Genomic DNA, 18,288 nt, shown 5'->3' with positions numbered 1-18,288 from the left:
TGGATCTACTAACAGAGGGTCTTTAGGAAGGCAATAAAGGAAGGACACAGATGAGGGTGCTCGATGACCTCCCATTTGAAAATAAAATAGACATGTAAAGATATCATCACAGGTCCTTCTTGTGCTACCAGGCAGTCAGTCATATCAGTGGTATGAGTTAGAAAAACTGCAGTGAAACCCTGTGAAGAACACTACATCCAAACCCCGTGCAAAATGTTTTAACTGGTTTTATCATCATTGTATTGGGGCATAATCATTAAGTCATGCATCACTTGCAATTACTTTGCATGTCAAGTTTCATTTTGAAGTCTGGGTGCCCACATTGCTACATGATAATTGGATGTTTTCAGTGTTGTACTTTTCCATGTTCCCAAGGCTGATTCAAGAGCCATTATTTTGGGCTCAAAGTAATTGCAAGAAAAAATAATTCCATCCCTTTTCACCAGGAGGAGGAAATGGAATGATGGAGTGTGACTGAATGTACCCATGTCCACACACATCAAAGTGCTGCAATAATCTTTGTACAAAGAATGCCTAGTAAAATATCATCTGAAAACTCCTTATTTGCTGGGCAATACTGTCCTGATAAAATGTGTGTGGCAACACTGTGAAGTTATAAGATTCCACTATATCGTGATCTTAACACATGTTCCAAACTTAAGTTGGCAAACAGGTCTGTCTCAAACAGGAATGTACGCTCTGCTTAATTTGCATTTAAAGCAGTAAACGGAGTCATCAAGCAGGAAGGGAAACAAAAGAAGCTTCAACAGGTGAGGAAAAACAGGAGAGAACATTCTTTCCCATAGACTCTGTCTCATGAATCTCAGCTGGAAATGTTTTCCAAGGGATTGGGATGCAGGTCGGGGGGGGGGGGGGGGGGAGGGTTGACACTATAAAAAGGGGGGCAAACACCCTAAGGCACCGTCTCCCTCTCTGCTGACTGATTCACTACACCAGAAGGAACAAAGGAAGTAGTCATTGAACTGGGGAAGACATCTGGTCAAATTGGTGAGAGCATGTAGTGAGAAAACTTTGCTTTCAGTTTGTTAAGTTAGGCACTAGGTGCATTTTATCTTTATTTTTCTTGTAACCAATTCTGACTTTTATGCCTTATTACTTGTATTCACTTAAAATCTCTTTATAGTTCATAAATTTGGTTTAGTGTTTTATCTAACCAAGTGTGTTTGAATGGAAGTGTTTGGGAAACTCAATTTGGGGTAACAAAGAGTGCATATTATTTCAATTAAAGAAATATGGACTTTATATGAATTTGTATTGTCCAGAAGAGGGCTAGGCAATACAGCACATACATTGCTGGTGGGAAATCTAGGACTGGGGGTGTGTTCGGGTCACCCCATAATATAACCAAAGCTGGTAAGAACCAAGGTGTGGCTACAGCACACACTCTGACATAGCTGGGAGTGACTTGCATGCTGGAGGCTGTTTGTGAGTAATCCAGACTGGAGGCTACAGCAGCAAAGCCATGTAAAGGGCACCCCAGTTTAGAGGGCAGGGGAGACACAGCTACTCATTCATCTAGACTGTACACTGGGTATGTCACAGAGAGTCAACAAAAAACCTCCCCCACCTGGATCCCTCTATGGCTTTGCTAAGAAAACAGCTTTTACTGTAGTATGTTTCATCTGGCATGTTGGGGAAATGGGGGGGAGGGCGGGGTGCCAGTAAGTGAAAAATGCTGGTTAATTTAAGAGGGAGGGAGTTTGGGTGCGGGAAGAGGTGCGGGGCTGGGGTTCTGACGCAGACTCTGGGAGGGAGTTTGGGTGCAAGGAGGGGGCTCGGGCAGTGGGTTGGGGTGCGGGGAGGGGTGCAGGGTGCTGGATTTGGGGGGCGCTCACCTTGGGCGGCTCCCCGCAAGCAGCAACCTGTCCCAGCTGCTCCTAGGTGGAGGCACAGCAGGCAACTCCGCACGCTGCCCCTGTCCCACCCCAAGCACTAGCTCCGCAGCACCCATTGACTGGAAACCATAGCCTTGGGAGTTGTGAGGGCAGCACCTATGGGCAGAGACTGCATGCAAAGCCACTTGCCGCGCCTCTGCCTAGAAACAGCTGGGACAGGTCGCCACTTGCGTGGAGTTGCCTGAGGTGAGTGCCCCCCACATCCGTCAGCCTGAACCCCATCCCGTGCCCAAACCAGCTGCCCCTAGCCCCCTCCCACACTTAAACTCCCTCCCAGAGCCAGCGCTCCACATCCCCTCCCGTGCCCCAACCCCCTGCCGGCCCTGTGCCAACCGGACTATAAACTGGAATTTCAATTAAGATCAGAAATGCCAGTTTACAGAGCTTTCTGGTAGGTGAAGTGCCAGATAAAACAGCTTTTCTTGTAATATGCTGCATGAAACAAACAGCCAGCTCTGTAATAAAAAAAATTACACACGATCTCTCATTTGTGTGAGCTGGTCATCACCTGATCTATCTGAAACTCCAAAGCCACTTTCGACATCTGTAGGATCATGACTGATATATGCACAAATCAACTCAGTAGGAAAAAATATTTTTTGATGGCTATCTATATCATACCTCTAATGGCAAACTTTAGAAAAAAATTATTGCTTTTGCAAAATCAGTGTTTTATTTTTAAATTTAAAATAGGGACTTGACAGAGAGATTTAAGATACTGCTGTGTTTTAATGGAATACTACCCAGACCTTCTCTAATAGAAGCATTAGGCTAATCTACTGAGTAATTTATTTTAATAAAGTAAAATTACAGATTTGCCTTATCAATCAAAATGACCCTGATAAAAATTAAGATTTTTTTGGTGTTATTCCTTTCTTTCTATTTATTTTATAATTTATTATAGTTTTATTAACTGGTTTTCTACTAGTGCATGTAGTTCTTTGGAAGTTATCATATGGCATTAAAGTGTGTTGCTACATCAATCCACCAGCAAAAGTCTGAACTCAAACAAGAAAAGAAGCAGAGAGGAAAAAAACGAAGTTGATTCCATTGTGGTAGAACGAGTAAGTCTAACCCTAAAGTAATATTTAGACCAGTGGATGCCCCCCTTTGTGAGAAATAAAAGCTGTAAGTAAGGAAACTAATTTTCTCATTATTTGTATTGTGGAACATCCGGAGGCACCAATCAAGATTGTACTAGGCACTCAACAAACACTTAAAAACCATCGTGCTTGACATGAAGAACTTACAAACTAATTTAAGACAACTAAAAATCAACCATTTTCTCATCAGAAAACCCCCAATAGCCAAAACTGGGTCTCTATCCTGCAAATATTTATGCATGTGCTACATTTTACACAATGAAAAGGACCATGTTTCAATGGGACCACTAACATTATGTGAAATTAAGAACATGCGTAAATGTTTGTAGGATCACAGCCTTTGGTTGTATTCCCAACATGTATCAATTGCATTACAAATCTCTCACCTGGATACACTGGATTTCAGATAAGTGAACTCCTTGTCTGATTCTATTTGGATAAACAAGGATCTACTAAATGTATATTTGAAATACCTGATTAACGGCAGATCTCTGTCGGATTGCTTCTCCCAAGGAGATCCCGCTGGCAGTTGAAATCTGGGTCCCACTGCTGCTTTGGCTTAACAACTCTTCCTTACATCCAGGACGTGGTGGTGTTGTAGCAATAGGCTAAAATCATTTTTTTAAAGAAGGAAGTAAACATTGATTTTCATGATCCTTCAAGGTACAGAGCCATTTAAGTTGTAATGTACTATGCAATATCAGTAAAAGCAGATAGTTGCTGGCCCAAATTAATGAGATAAGAATCACATGCTGTAGCTGGAGGTGCAAAGGGGGAAAGTTAATTTGTGCATAACATTTCTAATTTTACATGCTAAAATAGTAATGAAATATCATGTTCTGTGCATAAGATCAGGGCCAGCTCCAGGGTTTTGGCCGCCCCAAGCAGCCAAAACAAAACAAAAAAGCTGTGATCGCGATCTGCAGCGGCAATTCGGCGGGAGGTCCTTCGCTCCCAGGCGGAGTGAGGGACCGTCCGCCAAATTGCCGCCGAAAACCTGGACGTGCCAACCCTCTCCAGAGGGCCGCCCCAACCACCTGCTTGAGAAGCTGGTGCCTGGAGCCGGCCCTGCATAAGATGATCACTTGCATGAGTCAGGAAATTCTTTTTCCCCATTCATGCAGCATTGTGCAATTCACAAGGTGCACTCCCCTGTCTCCGCAGTATCAGGTACTGGGCCCTGCCAGAGGCAGGGTAACAGATATGCTGGATCAATTGAAATGGGCTGTAGCCCACGAAAGCTTATGCTCAAATAAATTTGTTAGTCTCTAAGGTGCCACAAGTACTCCTGTTCTTTTTGCGGATACAGACTAACACGGTTGCTACTCTGAAACCTGAATGTTAAGTGTTATTCCTTGGATTTATACCAATGGTGTAATGCAAATTAAAAAAAAATTAAAGAAAGGAGCTATATAAATCCATCAAGTGACTGCAGATCAGTTTATATATGTAATTTAGGACCCTGAAAAATGTTTAGGGTATTTCTTGGGGAAAAAATAAGTCTGACTTGCACCTGCAAAAACAGCTGTCACAGGGCTTTTGCCTTGATGAGACACCAGATGAAGCTATTTTGTGATTGGAGTGACATTTTTTCTCTATAGTATACCAAGCATAAAGAGGGAATCTGTGCGGTTGTCTACGCTCCTACCGAATCCTGGAGCCAGCTTCACAGGCGAGGCAGCCAGTTCCAATCACACCAGCATGAAAGTGTAAAATGAAACCTGCAGTGTATTATACAGAGATTCAACTGAAACAAAATTGCTCCCTAAAACAAGAAAAGCACTAGTCCAGAAGAGAAGCATCAAACTCAAGCCGATCCAGACAGTGTGGCTCTGGAGTGCGGGGTGTTCGGGTAGGGTAGGGGGAGTGCTGTTGGAGAGTGTCTGGGGTAGCTGAAGTTCATGTCTGCTGTCTAGGTGTTGCTGGGTTCTTTCTGGGTTAGGGAGGGGCTGAGACATCTGGGAGAACCAGTGTAGGTTGATAGAAGACATCTGGGAGGGGAGCTAGGGTCTGTCTGGGAAGCGAGATTCTGCCTGGAGGGCAATTGTTTGGGGTCCAGCTGGGATCTCTTTGAAGGCCTGGGGATTGGAAGGAGGCACTCCCAGTGGAGAAGCAGGACATGTCTCTGGGGGTTTAAGGTCTGGCTGAGGTCTCTCTGGGACTAAGATAAGGGATCTGAGGTTCAGCTGGGAGACAGAATCTTGGGGCTAGTACTGAGACCCCTCACCTATTGTCCTCACCAGATACTGCCAGCAACTCCTTTTGTTGCTGCTGCTGCTTTAATCCATCAGTGTCAGTAACCAGAGAGGAAGCACACATGCATCCAAAGATGTCCAAAAGCCATCTGCCCCGGTGGTCTCTAGTTTCCAGAATGCACAACTGCAGCTCCTGCCCACTGCTCAGCCCAGCGGTTCTCAAACTTCATTGCACCATTATCCCCTTCTGACAACAAAAAGTTATTACACAACCCCAGGAGGGGGAACCGAAGCTTGAGCCCCCTCCGGAGCCCCACAGCCTGGGCAGAAGGGGGCCAAAGCCATAGCTCAAGGGCTTCAGCCCCACACGGTGGGCCTGTAAACTGAGCCCCACTGCCCAGGGCTGAAGTCAAAGCCAAAGCCTAAGCCTAAGCCTCGCCGCCCAGGGCTGAAGCCCTCGGGCTTTGGCCCCAGGCAGTGGGGCTTGGGCTTTGGCCCTGGGCGGTAGGGCTCGGGCTTTGGCCCCAGACCTCAGCCAATCTAATGTCTGCCCTGGTGATCCCATTAAAACAGGGTCCCGACCCACAGCTTGAGAACTGCTGGATTTAGCCAAATGTGTGACTCAGGCTGAGAAAGGGCTTGAGTAATAGGGCTGCAAAGAGACTGCAAAATGCAAAGTGGTCATTTCATGGCTCAGCAGTGAAAAAAGAATTCATCCCATCCTGAAGAGTAGGAGAAGAAACTGTGCATCAACAGCACCGTGCCACCAAACCCCTGGCACTAGCTGAATGAGTGTGAGCAAAACATCAATAGGACTGAGCTACCGTGAAAAGATGCAACATAAATGGCTTCTGATGCAGCACGCCATGTAGACTATGTTCCCCCCCCCCAAAAAAAAGGACATGCACTGTTTGAATCTGATTCTCTCCCTAGTAGGCTCAATTTCAAAGTAAGAGTTCTGGCTGACCAAAGTGCTGGAAAAGATCATGCAGATGTGTTATACCGATTCTGAGAGCAGTTCATTTACATTAAATGTCTGTGAAACAGTTCTCAAAAACAATGTTAATTTAGAGCTATTGGTCATATGGACAGGGATGACTTATGTGTTCTTTTGTGGCTTCAATTTCTCTTTCAATATCTGAAGTGATTGTCTTTGCTTCTGAAGAGATAAGTAAGTCTGCCACATAACATTTCAGCTGAAAGGTAGGGAGGGACAGTGAAGCTTTGTAGTAGCATTTACTAACTTATTCAGGGTCGAGCAAGCCTGACTTTTCTCTGCAACCAACAGTAGGAACAAAAAAAGTCACTTGATATATCAGGGGATAGCAGAGCAGATGCTTCACACTGGTAAGATAAAAATGCAAACACAAGCTCTCAATGACCCTGTGGAATCTTATAAAGTACCCTTGAGGGAAAACGTCTAAAGAAAGTCCCAGAAAGATGGGGAAAATTGCAACTCCTACAGAAACACTTTATGTAAACATTCAGGGCCAAATTCACTTCTGGAGTAACTCAAGTAAAGAATTATTCCAGGGATGAAACGGACCTAGTCTCTTAATTAAGATTTATGGGAAATGGGTTGGGGGAGGATGAGGAGGATAAACTAAGACAGTCAATTATAACCAAGGAGAAAAAGCTTGTAACTGACTCTGCAGTGGAGTTCACAGCTCTGCTCTGGAGCCATATTCAGATGCTGCTGTTCTCTTCTCCCTGGCTCCTCTGACTGTACCTGCAGAGATGGGCACAACAGCAACTGGACACAACTCTAGAGTGATACCATGAACTCCACTTCTGAAGCAGTTTTTCCCTCCAACAACTCCCTTTGGTTGTTTTTTGAGGAACAACAGCTCCAACAAAACTTGCAGGAATGAGATTACTGTTTGTGGAAGATGAAATGTGTCCCCTATCCATGCTTGGGATCAGTGAAGGGATGGCCTTCCAAATTCCCAATATTCCCCCATTTTCTCTCCTCCATTGTCTGCCACAGCCATTCTCATCTCCTCACTCTGACTTCAGTGATGTAACTCCTCAGCTCCATCAGATACAGGCCTCCTCGGCAGCAGGCAATGATCTTCAAAAAAGAGAGAACCAATGCTTCACAGCTTCAGCATGGCATGGAGCACCCCGATTGAGTGTTAGAAGTACTAATTGAGGGTCCGAGGGAGTGCAGCAATAGGGAATTATGCATGGCATCGCCATCCTCCTTAACCACCAATCACTGCTCATTCCATATTTCACACCACCACCAGAATATTTCAAGGAGGTCATCTCTGCCCAATACCCCACCCTCAACCATAAACCTCTTGTAATAATGCCACACCCCCAAGCCATCTTTGGCTTGTCAAGTCTATGCTCATTCTCTCCACTTGTGCTTTGCTGTCTAAAGAAGATAGCTGTAGAGCAGGTCTTGTAGTTCCATTCCTCAGGCAGCTTCAGGGAGAAGTCCTCTCTCTCCCACCCAACTACTCCATGACACATGACATGTTGGGACAGGCCAGATAAAGGAGTACCTCTGTCTGAAACTGCCTGCGGAGTGACACTGCCAGGCCTGCTTACATACAGCTTTTCTAACCTGTTTCACACTTAATTGGCCTTTAAAAAAGTTTGTGTGTCAGAGAATATTTAATAATGAAGTACAGTAGAACCTCAGAGTTACAAACACCAAAGTTATGAACTGACCAGTTAACCACACACCTCATTTGGAACTAGACCAGTGGTTCCCAAACATTAACAACCTGTGAACCCCTTTCACTAAAATGTCAAGTCTCGCGAACCCCCTCCTAGAAATGAGTATTTCCAGGGATTTTCTCCTTTGCCTGAGTATAAATTATAAAAGCCATGATCTTGGAAATACAAAATTTGTTTTCATGACATGCTTATTACACACAATTTATTATTATTTATCATTACAGTATTTTTATTACATTATGAAAACGGCACCACTCTTCCAAGATCTCACTTTCGTAGCTTGTATCACTTTGAATAAGCCTGTTAGAAGACAAGGCTCCTATGTTTCATCAAGGATTATCAGATGTGAAACAGCGTGAAGGTATTTAAAAAGCCAACTCAAAGAGTTCCTCCTACACAAGCATTCAGGTCTTGAGCAGTCCAGGCAAATAATTAGGGTGACCAGACAGCAAATGTGAAAAATCGGGACAGGAGTAGGGGGTAATAGGAGCCTATATAGGAAAAAGACCCCAAAATTGGGACGGTTCCTATAAAATCAGGACATCTGGTCACCCTACAAACAATGCACATTACAACAGAGCTTAAACTTGTTCTTCATAATAATTTTAAAAAACAACACTAGCTGCCTATTTAATTTTAAAAACTGCAAAAAATAATCTACCTCCTTTTCCATTTCTTATAGGAGTCTTGAAGTTTAAATCTCCTCAGTGTGACAGGTACGCTTGCTTTGATCTGCTTAGCTCTTGGAAGTCCAGGGGCTGCTGGCCCCATGCTGCCCGGGGTCCCTAGGGACAGCTCTGGCCGCCATTAGGGAATTTTTTCCTGAGAATCCCCTGTAACATTTCATGAACCCCCAGGGGTTAACGAACCCCAATTTGGTAACCATTGAACTAGACGTATGCAATCAGGCCGCAGCAGAGACTGTGTTAAATGTAAACTACTAAAAAAAAATATAAAGGGAAAGTATAAAATACAGAATTGACAAAGTAAGGAAACTATTTCTGTGCTGGTTTCATTTAAATTAAGATAATTAAAAGCAGCATTTTTCTTTAAATAGTAAAGTTTCAAAGCTGTATTAAGTTTATGTTCAGTTGTAAACTTTTGAAAGAACCACCATAACATTTTGTTCAGAGTTACGAACAACATCCATGAGAGGTGTTCATAACTCAGGTTCTACTGAATAGATTGGTAAAGGAGTAGAACCAATGAGACGAAAACTACTACATACAAGATCCTTCCTTGCAGAAGAATTAAAATAATTTTTTTAGGGGCACAATATAACTAAAAATCTTCCAGTGAATCATTTTTATAGACATTTCCATAGTCACACAATCTATTCCTGGTCTTCACTTGGAAAGTTGTACTTAGTTGCATAGATCTGCATACACTGTGGGGTATTCGCCATTTGCACTCCATATGAATGGCAAAGAATGCTATGGCAATTTCACAGAGGGTCTCTGTACCCCAACATGCGAGGTAAGGCATTCAATCTTGGCAGACCCCACTCCAGAATGAAGATTTGTCGTTAAAGACAAATACATGAAATTCAGTAATTTAGATTCTATAATTATAAAATAAGAGTTAGTCTAATACAAAGGTTGAGAATTTACCCTAACTGATGCTTAAAATGAAAAAGAATTTCATGTAATAAATGCAGTGAAACAAAAATCAAGCTTGAAAGGAGACTTAGGTTGGAACTCATTAAATAAACATGTTCTTACCTATGTAACTAATTGCATCTTATATTTATTAGATCTGAAAAACTTTAAAGTGGAATCTATTTTTCACTTACGTTGTTTATTTCTCTCAAATTGGCATTCATAACAAGTATTTTCAGTTCATCTAACAACGAATTTCAAGTTCAAGCACATTTGATGGTTCTGTTTATTTTTAATAATAAAAATATGTAAGTGCATACACAAGTTATGTGATTCTCATGCTCCTGGCAAGTCATCGATTCAGGCATAAAGATGAGGCAACCTTGATGAAAGGGATTCAGGGATCAATAATGGCATAAAGATCCTTTCAATTGTAGGTCACACGTTCAGATATGCCTCAAACTGCTAATAAATTAAATTTGTTGCTATCCAATGGCTGACTGCTGGCTTATATGAAATGAGTTTAGGGTCTCAGACTAGTTCCCAATGGACAGAGGTCTGTATCACAAAAGCCACCAATACATTAGACTCTCATTACATTGTTGGCCATAGTTTCAACTGACACAATGAAGTCTGAATGGATCATAAAGAGTGAATTCCCCTCTCGCCCTTAATGGTGTTCGCCCCAGGTTAGTGTTGGGACACAATGGCAAATAGCATTCGGAAACTTGAGGATCTACACCCCACATCCTGTCTGTGAATAAATGGAAGTGTTCACTCTCCTGGGATGTAATTCACAACCCACTTCACTTTTAAGAATGGCAAATTTAATTTGGGGCTTTAAGTGCTCGGTGGTCCCTTTAACAAAAGCCAGCTTGCCCAAATGGCTAATTTTAAAGAGAGATGCCACCAGCACCATACACCCACATTTCTTCAACACCAGTTAAAAAAGAGTCACTTCACAAATTAATTTCAGAAATCTTATCTCTGGAGGCGTAACAATAGAGCCAAAATTTCCACACAGTTTGCCTTCCTCAAGTCTTCCAGGAAATCAGATCACTGAAATATATACATGACGTGGTTGTTCCTTGGTACTGAACAACTGTGGGTGTACAACACAGGGGTCTCTTCCTTGAAAATAGCTGTTCCAAAGCTGTTGATTGAAACCAGTTTAAAAGCATCAGTATTTGTAAAAGGCTAATAGTATCATTTTGAAAACCTGTGCTGTGCTACCTATTGCTTGTGCATGGAACAATGTTGCTAAAATAAAGGCAAACAGCTTCTAAGAAAATTATTCGTGTCACTCAAAATAAGATGAAAATGTTTATTTAAACTTTTAAGCATTCATAGACATTATTGAACAGTTTTTTTAAATCAAACTTTCATACGCTCAACTGACAGCAGGCAATCTATGCAAGAAAATCATTCTCTAAAGCATTACTGCAGTGTGGATGAAATTCACCCATAACAACAGGGGACACTTAAAACTGGTAACACAGCAGAACAGTTATCGCAGCAGCTGTTCTGCTGCATAGGGGAAGGGCAGCTACAAAGTAGGTGAACAGGGTGACTCTCTACCCTCTGAAACCAGTGGAGTGATTATTCTGTGTAACCCATGCATAAGCACTTCAGGGGTAGGCCAGGACAAGGCCACTGAATCCGCAATTAAACAGACCTGTGGCCACGAATCTCTGCATGGCAGTGTGTGCAACGGTCACAGCTCCTGTTCAGTCCACATGCCAGAAGCACAGCAACAGAGACAATGAGAAGCTGCTCCATGCTTTGGATACTATTGGTTGGGGCTGAAGTCCATTCCAAACACCCCTACATGGCAGTTTGCTTGGGATTTGTGCTAGGGCAGAGGAAATTAATTTCATTCTGTATGTATATGTTCCATTATTCATATTAATCAGTCATTAGAAGAAGCAATACTAGGGTACTTGACAATGGTTTTGAATAAAAACACATTCCAGCAGCCGTTTGATAATTAAATAAGGGGCCTTTTATTTAAAATTTAGATTTTGAAAAGGTTACAATTTGGTATTATAATATACATCTTCAGTACAGGGGAGTTTTATTATTAATCCCACTTGAAATGAATTGTCTTGAGTTGGGACACACAGTGTCCTTAGGAGGCTAATCAAAAAAGTGTAATGAGACATGAGCAAAATAGTACAAATTAACGAAGGATTACCCTGTTTCCCCGAAAATAAGACAGTGTCTTATATTAATTTTTGCTCCCAAAGATGCGCTAGGTCTTATTTTCAGGGGATGTCTTATTTTTCAGAAATGAAAAATGCCTTATTATCGGTGGATGCCTTATTATCGGGGAGGTCTTATTATCGGGGAGATGCCTTATATTACAACGAGAGGCAAAACTGTAAGTAGGCCTTATTTTCGGAGGATGTCTTATTTTCGGGGAAACAGGGTAAATGTGATAGATATTGATTTTATTTAGATATGTTAAGTATGGCTAATTAGCTGGGTGTTCTGAATGGTACTAGAACATATCAGTAACAAGGGCATGTGTTAAAGATGCATGTAATAAATAGAGTAAGATGGAACAAAAGAGCAGTGGTTGTGATTCTCCATTTAAGTTAAACCTCCTATGTCTATGGTGAAATCTGTTACTTTTTGAAGTTATTTTATTATTTATAAATGTGGGGGCCGCAATCGGCCAAACCTGCCGCGTCAGCAGGTAAATAAAACTGGCCCGGCCCAGCCGCGTGCCAAACGTTGCCGACCCCTGATCTAGACTATGATAATGGAGGGAACCTGAAACTTACGTGTGCCTTGCTCATCTGCTGCATCTTTTAGTCAAAGGCTTAAGTAAAACTCCAGGAATCAAGGAAAATGTTGAAATTGTTAAAACTTCCATAAACAACCACTGTGCTTCAGTATCACTGAAGAAAGCAGGAGGATCCGAACTATTTCTCCCCCAAGATGTACAATGGAATTCATTGGTTGACTGCTTTGATATTTATGAAGAACTGGTCTATTCTGATGAAAATTTTTGAAGAAAACCATGACAAAATAGATGAACTATCACAGCCAAAGTAGTCAACATGGGACTGAAGAGAAATGTAGAAGATATGCTGAATATACTGAAACTTATTTCCATAGCCTTGGACAAACTGCAGAGAGATTGCTGCTGTACTGCTGAAGCCACTGAAATTTGGAAAGAACTTCAAGAGATATTGAAGAACAAAATGCCTGACAACGAAGGTAAATTGCAGGCAGAAAAGAAGCACTTACACCTCCACATATTTTTGCCAATATTTCCAACCCGAAGTACCAGGGTAAATGCTCAATTGCTAAAGAAGATGCTGCTGCTATGACTAATGGACATCTAAATAACTCATCAGTCATGCCAACCATAATAAATTTCAGGGCTAGAGGTGAACCATTCAAGCAGCACGTTTACTGATGATATTTTAAAGAAAGTCACACAACTGAATTGGTGGAAGTCAATAACTAAGCACCTGGAATCAGAATTTGATGAAGTGCTAAACCAGCACTAAACTTGACAGCAGTAGCCTCTTTTTCAAGCAGAGAACTAAGATTTTCTTCATGTTGATTAATTCACTCAAAGTTGAGAAATCGATTGGGAGTTGAGAAAAAGATCAGGAAAATAGAAGTTACTTACTTTGTAACTGGAGGTTCTTTGAGATGTGTCGTCTCTATTGAAATTTTACATAAGTATGCATGCGTTCCATGCACCCGGAGTTGGAGAATTCTTGAAAGCCATGTCCATTGGTCTACTCTCCATTTAGAGATCCTCTGAGAGAATATAGCTTCACCTCAAACACTTTCCACTATGGCAATAAACAATCAGAGATTGTCGGATTGGCTTTGTAGGCAAAAGGCTAAGGCTTATCGCATGTCGAGGGAATGAAATCTCCTTTCTTCTTCAGTTGTGTGGACTTTTTGGAAAAAATCACAAGTAATTTAATTGACTAGTTCTGAAAAACTATTCTGGGGGTGAATTTAGAGTGTCAACACAATGAGGCCTTGTCTCTATGGAATACAGTGTAAGGTACATTTGTCATCAGTGCTCCAAACTCACTCTCCTTCCTGGCTGAGGTGATGGCCACCAGGAATGCAACATTCATAGATAGGAAAGACATGAAACATATAAACAGTGGTTCAAAGGGAAGCTTAGTGAACACCGTAAGAACAAGGTTTAAGTCCCATTGTGGAATAGGTTTCCTTACTGGCGGAAAGGTTCTGATTAGGGCCTTCCACAATCTGGTACTCTGTGGGCAAGTGAAAACAGGATAATCACATGAAAAGGGGTGGTATGCCCTGATTTCTGCCATATGAACCCATAAAGAGTTGATGGAAAGACTCATTGTTCTGAGTGAAAGAAGAGATCTCCAGAGGCTGCATGCTGGACTAAGTTTTTGTTGTGCCCAGATAGAGAAATGCTTCCACTTGACTGCACAGCATTTTCTAGTGGAATCTTTTCTACTATTAGTAACAACGTTTTGCACAGATTCAGAACAAGAATATTCTAGAGTTGATGCACATCCAAAAACCAAGTGCTGAGATGGAGCGGTTGGGATGCTGGAATCTGTCTTTCCACTGAGTCAGGAGATTTAAAAAGGACTGCATGTTAATTGGCAACCAAGATGACAGGAGTAGAATTTGGGTGCCAAAACTATCTGGGCCAGTTGGGGGTGGGGAGGATGACTCGTGTCTTATCTTGACGAATTTTCTGTAAGACCCGAGGTAGGAGTGGTAAGGGAGGAAAGGCATAGTTCAGATGGTCTGATCACAGGAGGAAGAAAGTGTTGCCCTGAGAGTGAAGACTTCAGAGTCCTTCTGGAGCAGGATATGTTGCACTTTGTTCTTTGGAGAGGCAAACAGATCTCTTGTGGGGATTCCCCAGAGAGCAAAAATACTGTCTACTACTGAATTGTGCAACTCCCACTCGTGGTCGATAGCAAAGCGTCTGCTGAGAGTCGGACAGCATTTTCTGATTCCCTGGAAAATAAGTTTCTAACAGGGTGATTTAATTGCTGATGCACCAATTCCACAGAGTGACTGCTTCTGCACACAGGGAAATGGATCTCGCTCCTCCGTCCTTGTTGATGTAAAAGACTGTCATCATACTGTCCAATATGAGGAGGACCATGGTGACTTTGAATGAATGGGTTAAAGGCTTTGCAAGCTTCCCGGACTGTCTATCATTCCAGAATGTTGATATGCATCCTGGTCTCTCAGGAAGTCCAAATGCCCTGTGCTAAATGGGACAAATCCATAGTGATTGCATACCATAGTACAGATGAGGTTACTTTGCTGGACAGTTACTATGACATTCCTGGATTGTTTGCTTGGTGAGTACACTGCCTAAAGCCATGCTTTCAGACAATGAAGACAGTCTGGCAAAAGCGTGACATAAGTACTTGAAGCCATATGTCCCAGGAGAGAAAGAAATTCTAATTGGTGTTTGAGGGCTCATGAGCTGATCTATGAAGGTGTTCATCATGTGGAATCGGTTCCTGGGCAGATAGGCCTTTGCCATGATTTAATTTAGGGATACACCATGAATTCTAAAGTCTGCACTGGAGTGAGAACAGATTTTTCCAAATTTATGCTGACTCCTAGGGAAGAGAGGACTTGGAATGCTGACAAAATGGCTTTGTGAGCTTCTTGATGTATCCCGGCAACAAAGAAGCCACTCACCAAGATAGGGAAAGACTCTGAAGCCACCATGAAAAGACCTGGGGGGGGGGGGGGAAGGGAGGAGAAGAGAGGAGCAAGGCTGAATGGGAGAACTCTATCCAAAATGGTCTGGGCCCACCATGAATCGTAGGAAGTGTTTGTGAGCGAGGTGAATGTCCACATGAAAAATACTCATCCTTCATATCAAAGGTTGGCACTGAAGCGGTATCTGTTCTATTGTTCCTTCCTGCAAGAGGGATTCTACTTCTTGTTTGAGAATCTCCTCATGAGAATAGCCCCTGAAAAGGAGTGGAGTTGGAAGTTTAGAGGAGCAAGGGAGATAAATTCGATTGCATAGCCAGAATAGATGATGATTAGTACCCACTTGTCCGTTGTTACTTCCAGAGGTGGAAAAAAAGAGTGCTAGATGACTCTCAAAGTCACAAAGATGTGCACAAATTGGAAGGTACTGGCATCATCATTTTGATGGAGGCTGGGATCAGGATGATAATGTTGCCACAGAAGGTACAGGGAAATGGGACTTCTGAACCCTTTGCCTTTTACAGGTGCCTCATAAGATCATTGATGGTAAAATTGTTGAGCCACTGGCCTAGGTTTGTATGGTTGCTGCGGAAATCTCTCTTCAGCACAGGTGTATATATTCCCAGGGAGCAGAGAGTGGCCCTAGAGACCTTTAAAGTATGTAGACTCATCTCTGTTTTCTGGTTGAACAGATGAGTTTCATCGGAAGGCAGGTCCTCCAGAGTGGTTCTTGACCTCCCTGAGAAACCCTGACGCGTAAAGAGATGATTCACAGCACAATAGCAGTAGACATTGCCCTAGACAATGTACCTACTGCATCCACCACTGATTGAAAAGCAGTCTTGGCAACCAACTTGCCTTCCTCAACGAGAGCCTGAAACTGGGCTCTATCCTCTTGTGGAATAAAGTCTGTGAATTTAGAATAGTTCAGGCAATCATATCTAGCCATCAGTGCTTGGTGATGGCTATTCAAAACTGAAGTGGAGTGCCCCAAAAATCAAGCAGAGTGCCCCAAGGGTCGGTCCTGGGGCCGGTTTTGTCCAATATCTTCATTAATGATCTGGAGGATGGTGTGGACTGCACCCTCAGCAAGTTTGCAGATGACACTAAACTGGGAGGAGTAGTAGATACGCTGGAGGGTAGGGATAGGATACAGAGGGACCTAGACAAATTAGAGGATTGGGCCAAAAGAAATCTGATGAGGTTCAACAAGGACAAGTGCAGGGTCCTACACTTAGGAAAGAAGAATCCCATGCACTGCTACAGCCTAGGGACCACGTGGCTAGGCAGCAGTTCTGCAGAAAAGGACCTAGGGGTTACAGTGGACGAAAAGCTGGATATGAGTCGACAGTGTGCCCTTGTTGCCAAGAAGGCTAATGGCATTTTGGGCTGTATAAGTAGGGGCATTGCCAGCAGATCGAGGGATGTGATTGTTCCCTTCTATTCGGCATTGGTGAGGCCTCATCTGGAGTACTGTGTCCAGTTTGGGGCCCCACACTACAAGAAGGATGTGGAAAAATTGAAAAAGAGTCCAGCAGAGGGCAACAAAAATGATTAGGGGGCTGGAGCACATGACTTATGAGAAGAGGCTTAGGGAACTGGGATTGTTTAGTCTGCAGAAGAGAAGAATGAGGGGGGATCCTGCCCAATAAGTCAAATCATTTACCCTCTTTAATCGACTGAGAGATTTAGACAGCAGCACCCTAGTTCTACTCAAAAACAGCCTGGATGACCAAAGAATTAGAAGCAAGATGAGAAAAAAGAAATTCCACCCCTTTGGCTGAGACAAAATATCATTTTTTCACCCCCTTATGGGTAGAGGCACAAGTAGCAAAGGTATACCAGACTGTTCTAGCTGGTTCCAAAATAGCATCACTAACAAGAAGTGCTACTTGGCTGGAAACATAGGAATAGAGGACGTCTGTCTGTTTGTGTTTGGGATCCTGAACTTCCTCAAGGGAGATCTGTAGCTCCCCTGCAATCCCATGTAACAGTTCCTGGAATTGCCTTGGGTCATCAGGGGGAGATGGAGACATTGGGACAACTGCTTCATCAGGAAATGACAAAGACAATCTCACCAGTACTAGCAGAACTGCCGGATCTGACTCATACTCTTCATCTTCCATGGGGTCAGGAGGAAGCTCTGGCTGATCTCTTGGAGAGGAAAGGTGGGCTGACCCCCTAATAGATCATGCCAACTCTGCAAGGTGGTGCGGTTCCCATAGTCCCCGATGCTGTACCCATCAACCGTACCAATGGTCACGCTGGAGGAAAACCAATGTTCGATAATGGACTAGGAGCCAGACTCCTTCCACAAGTTGCATCTTTGGTGTGGTCAGGAACTGTCTTGTAAGGGACGGACCCAATGAAGGTGGAGATTGGGGATCCAGGAGAGCAAAAATGTCATCAGGTGGAGCATCACATTCTATTCTCCATGGAGTGCAAGAGATCCTGTCTGCCCGAACCGAAGGGACTGGAGCAGTTACTGTTTGTACCACACTAGGGCAAGGCAGAGCCAGTACCGTCGATGGCTGAGGCTCTCGATGGTTGCCTTTTTGTCAGTGCTGTTGGTCTCAGAGCTTAGGCTTAGTGGGTGCCAGCGGTAGTGCTGCCACCAGAGCACAGCATAGTACTGACAGGGCCCTGGATTTGTGGGTTTTCTTGTTGTGACCCTGAGACTTGGGACGTTCTAAATCCTCATGGGCTGAGCAGGAAGACTTGCTTGACTTAGGCAGGACTAAATGCAACTTTTTTTAAATGGATTTAGAGGAGGATTTGCTATCATGTTTATGAAAATGCTCCCTACCCTCCCAACAAAATCCCAAAGGGGGATTTGTGGGTGTAGGTTCCCTCACTCCTAAGTTGGACTTCGCTGCAGGAGATGCATTCCTTAATGAGTCAGGCTGACGTACTGGGGGTGGTGAATAGAGGATGGGAGGAGAGGGGAGGAGGTGTCCCCTGGTCTGGAGCCAAATGCAGCCTCATAGTCTTATCAAGTGCTTCCTGAGGCAAAGTTCCCACCCTTCACAGGTATGGCTGGGGAAAGAACATGCACCTTGGCATGGCATGCGCTTCCCCG

General features: G+C 43.2%; 1 protein-coding gene across 1 annotated transcript in view; it reads right to left on the bottom strand.

Moving 5' to 3' along the window:
- The window catches only part of ALMS1 (ALMS1 centrosome and basal body associated protein), a 132,436-nt gene that overhangs the window by 91,230 nt on the left and 22,918 nt on the right, over positions 1-18,288 (bottom strand). Inside the window, exon 3 of the mRNA XM_054029647.1 lies at positions 3,493-3,627. Within this exon, the coding sequence (XP_053885622.1) occupies positions 3,493-3,627 (135 nt within the window). The remainder of the gene's footprint in view (positions 1-3,492; positions 3,628-18,288) is intronic.

The sequence above is a fragment of the Malaclemys terrapin genome, chromosome 5 (genome assembly GCF_027887155.1).
Source record: "Malaclemys terrapin pileata isolate rMalTer1 chromosome 5, rMalTer1.hap1, whole genome shotgun sequence".
NCBI lineage: Eukaryota > Metazoa > Chordata > Testudines > Emydidae > Malaclemys > Malaclemys terrapin.
The sequence above is the reverse complement of the archived record's forward strand: the minus strand, read 5'-3'. Positions and strand labels throughout refer to the sequence as shown.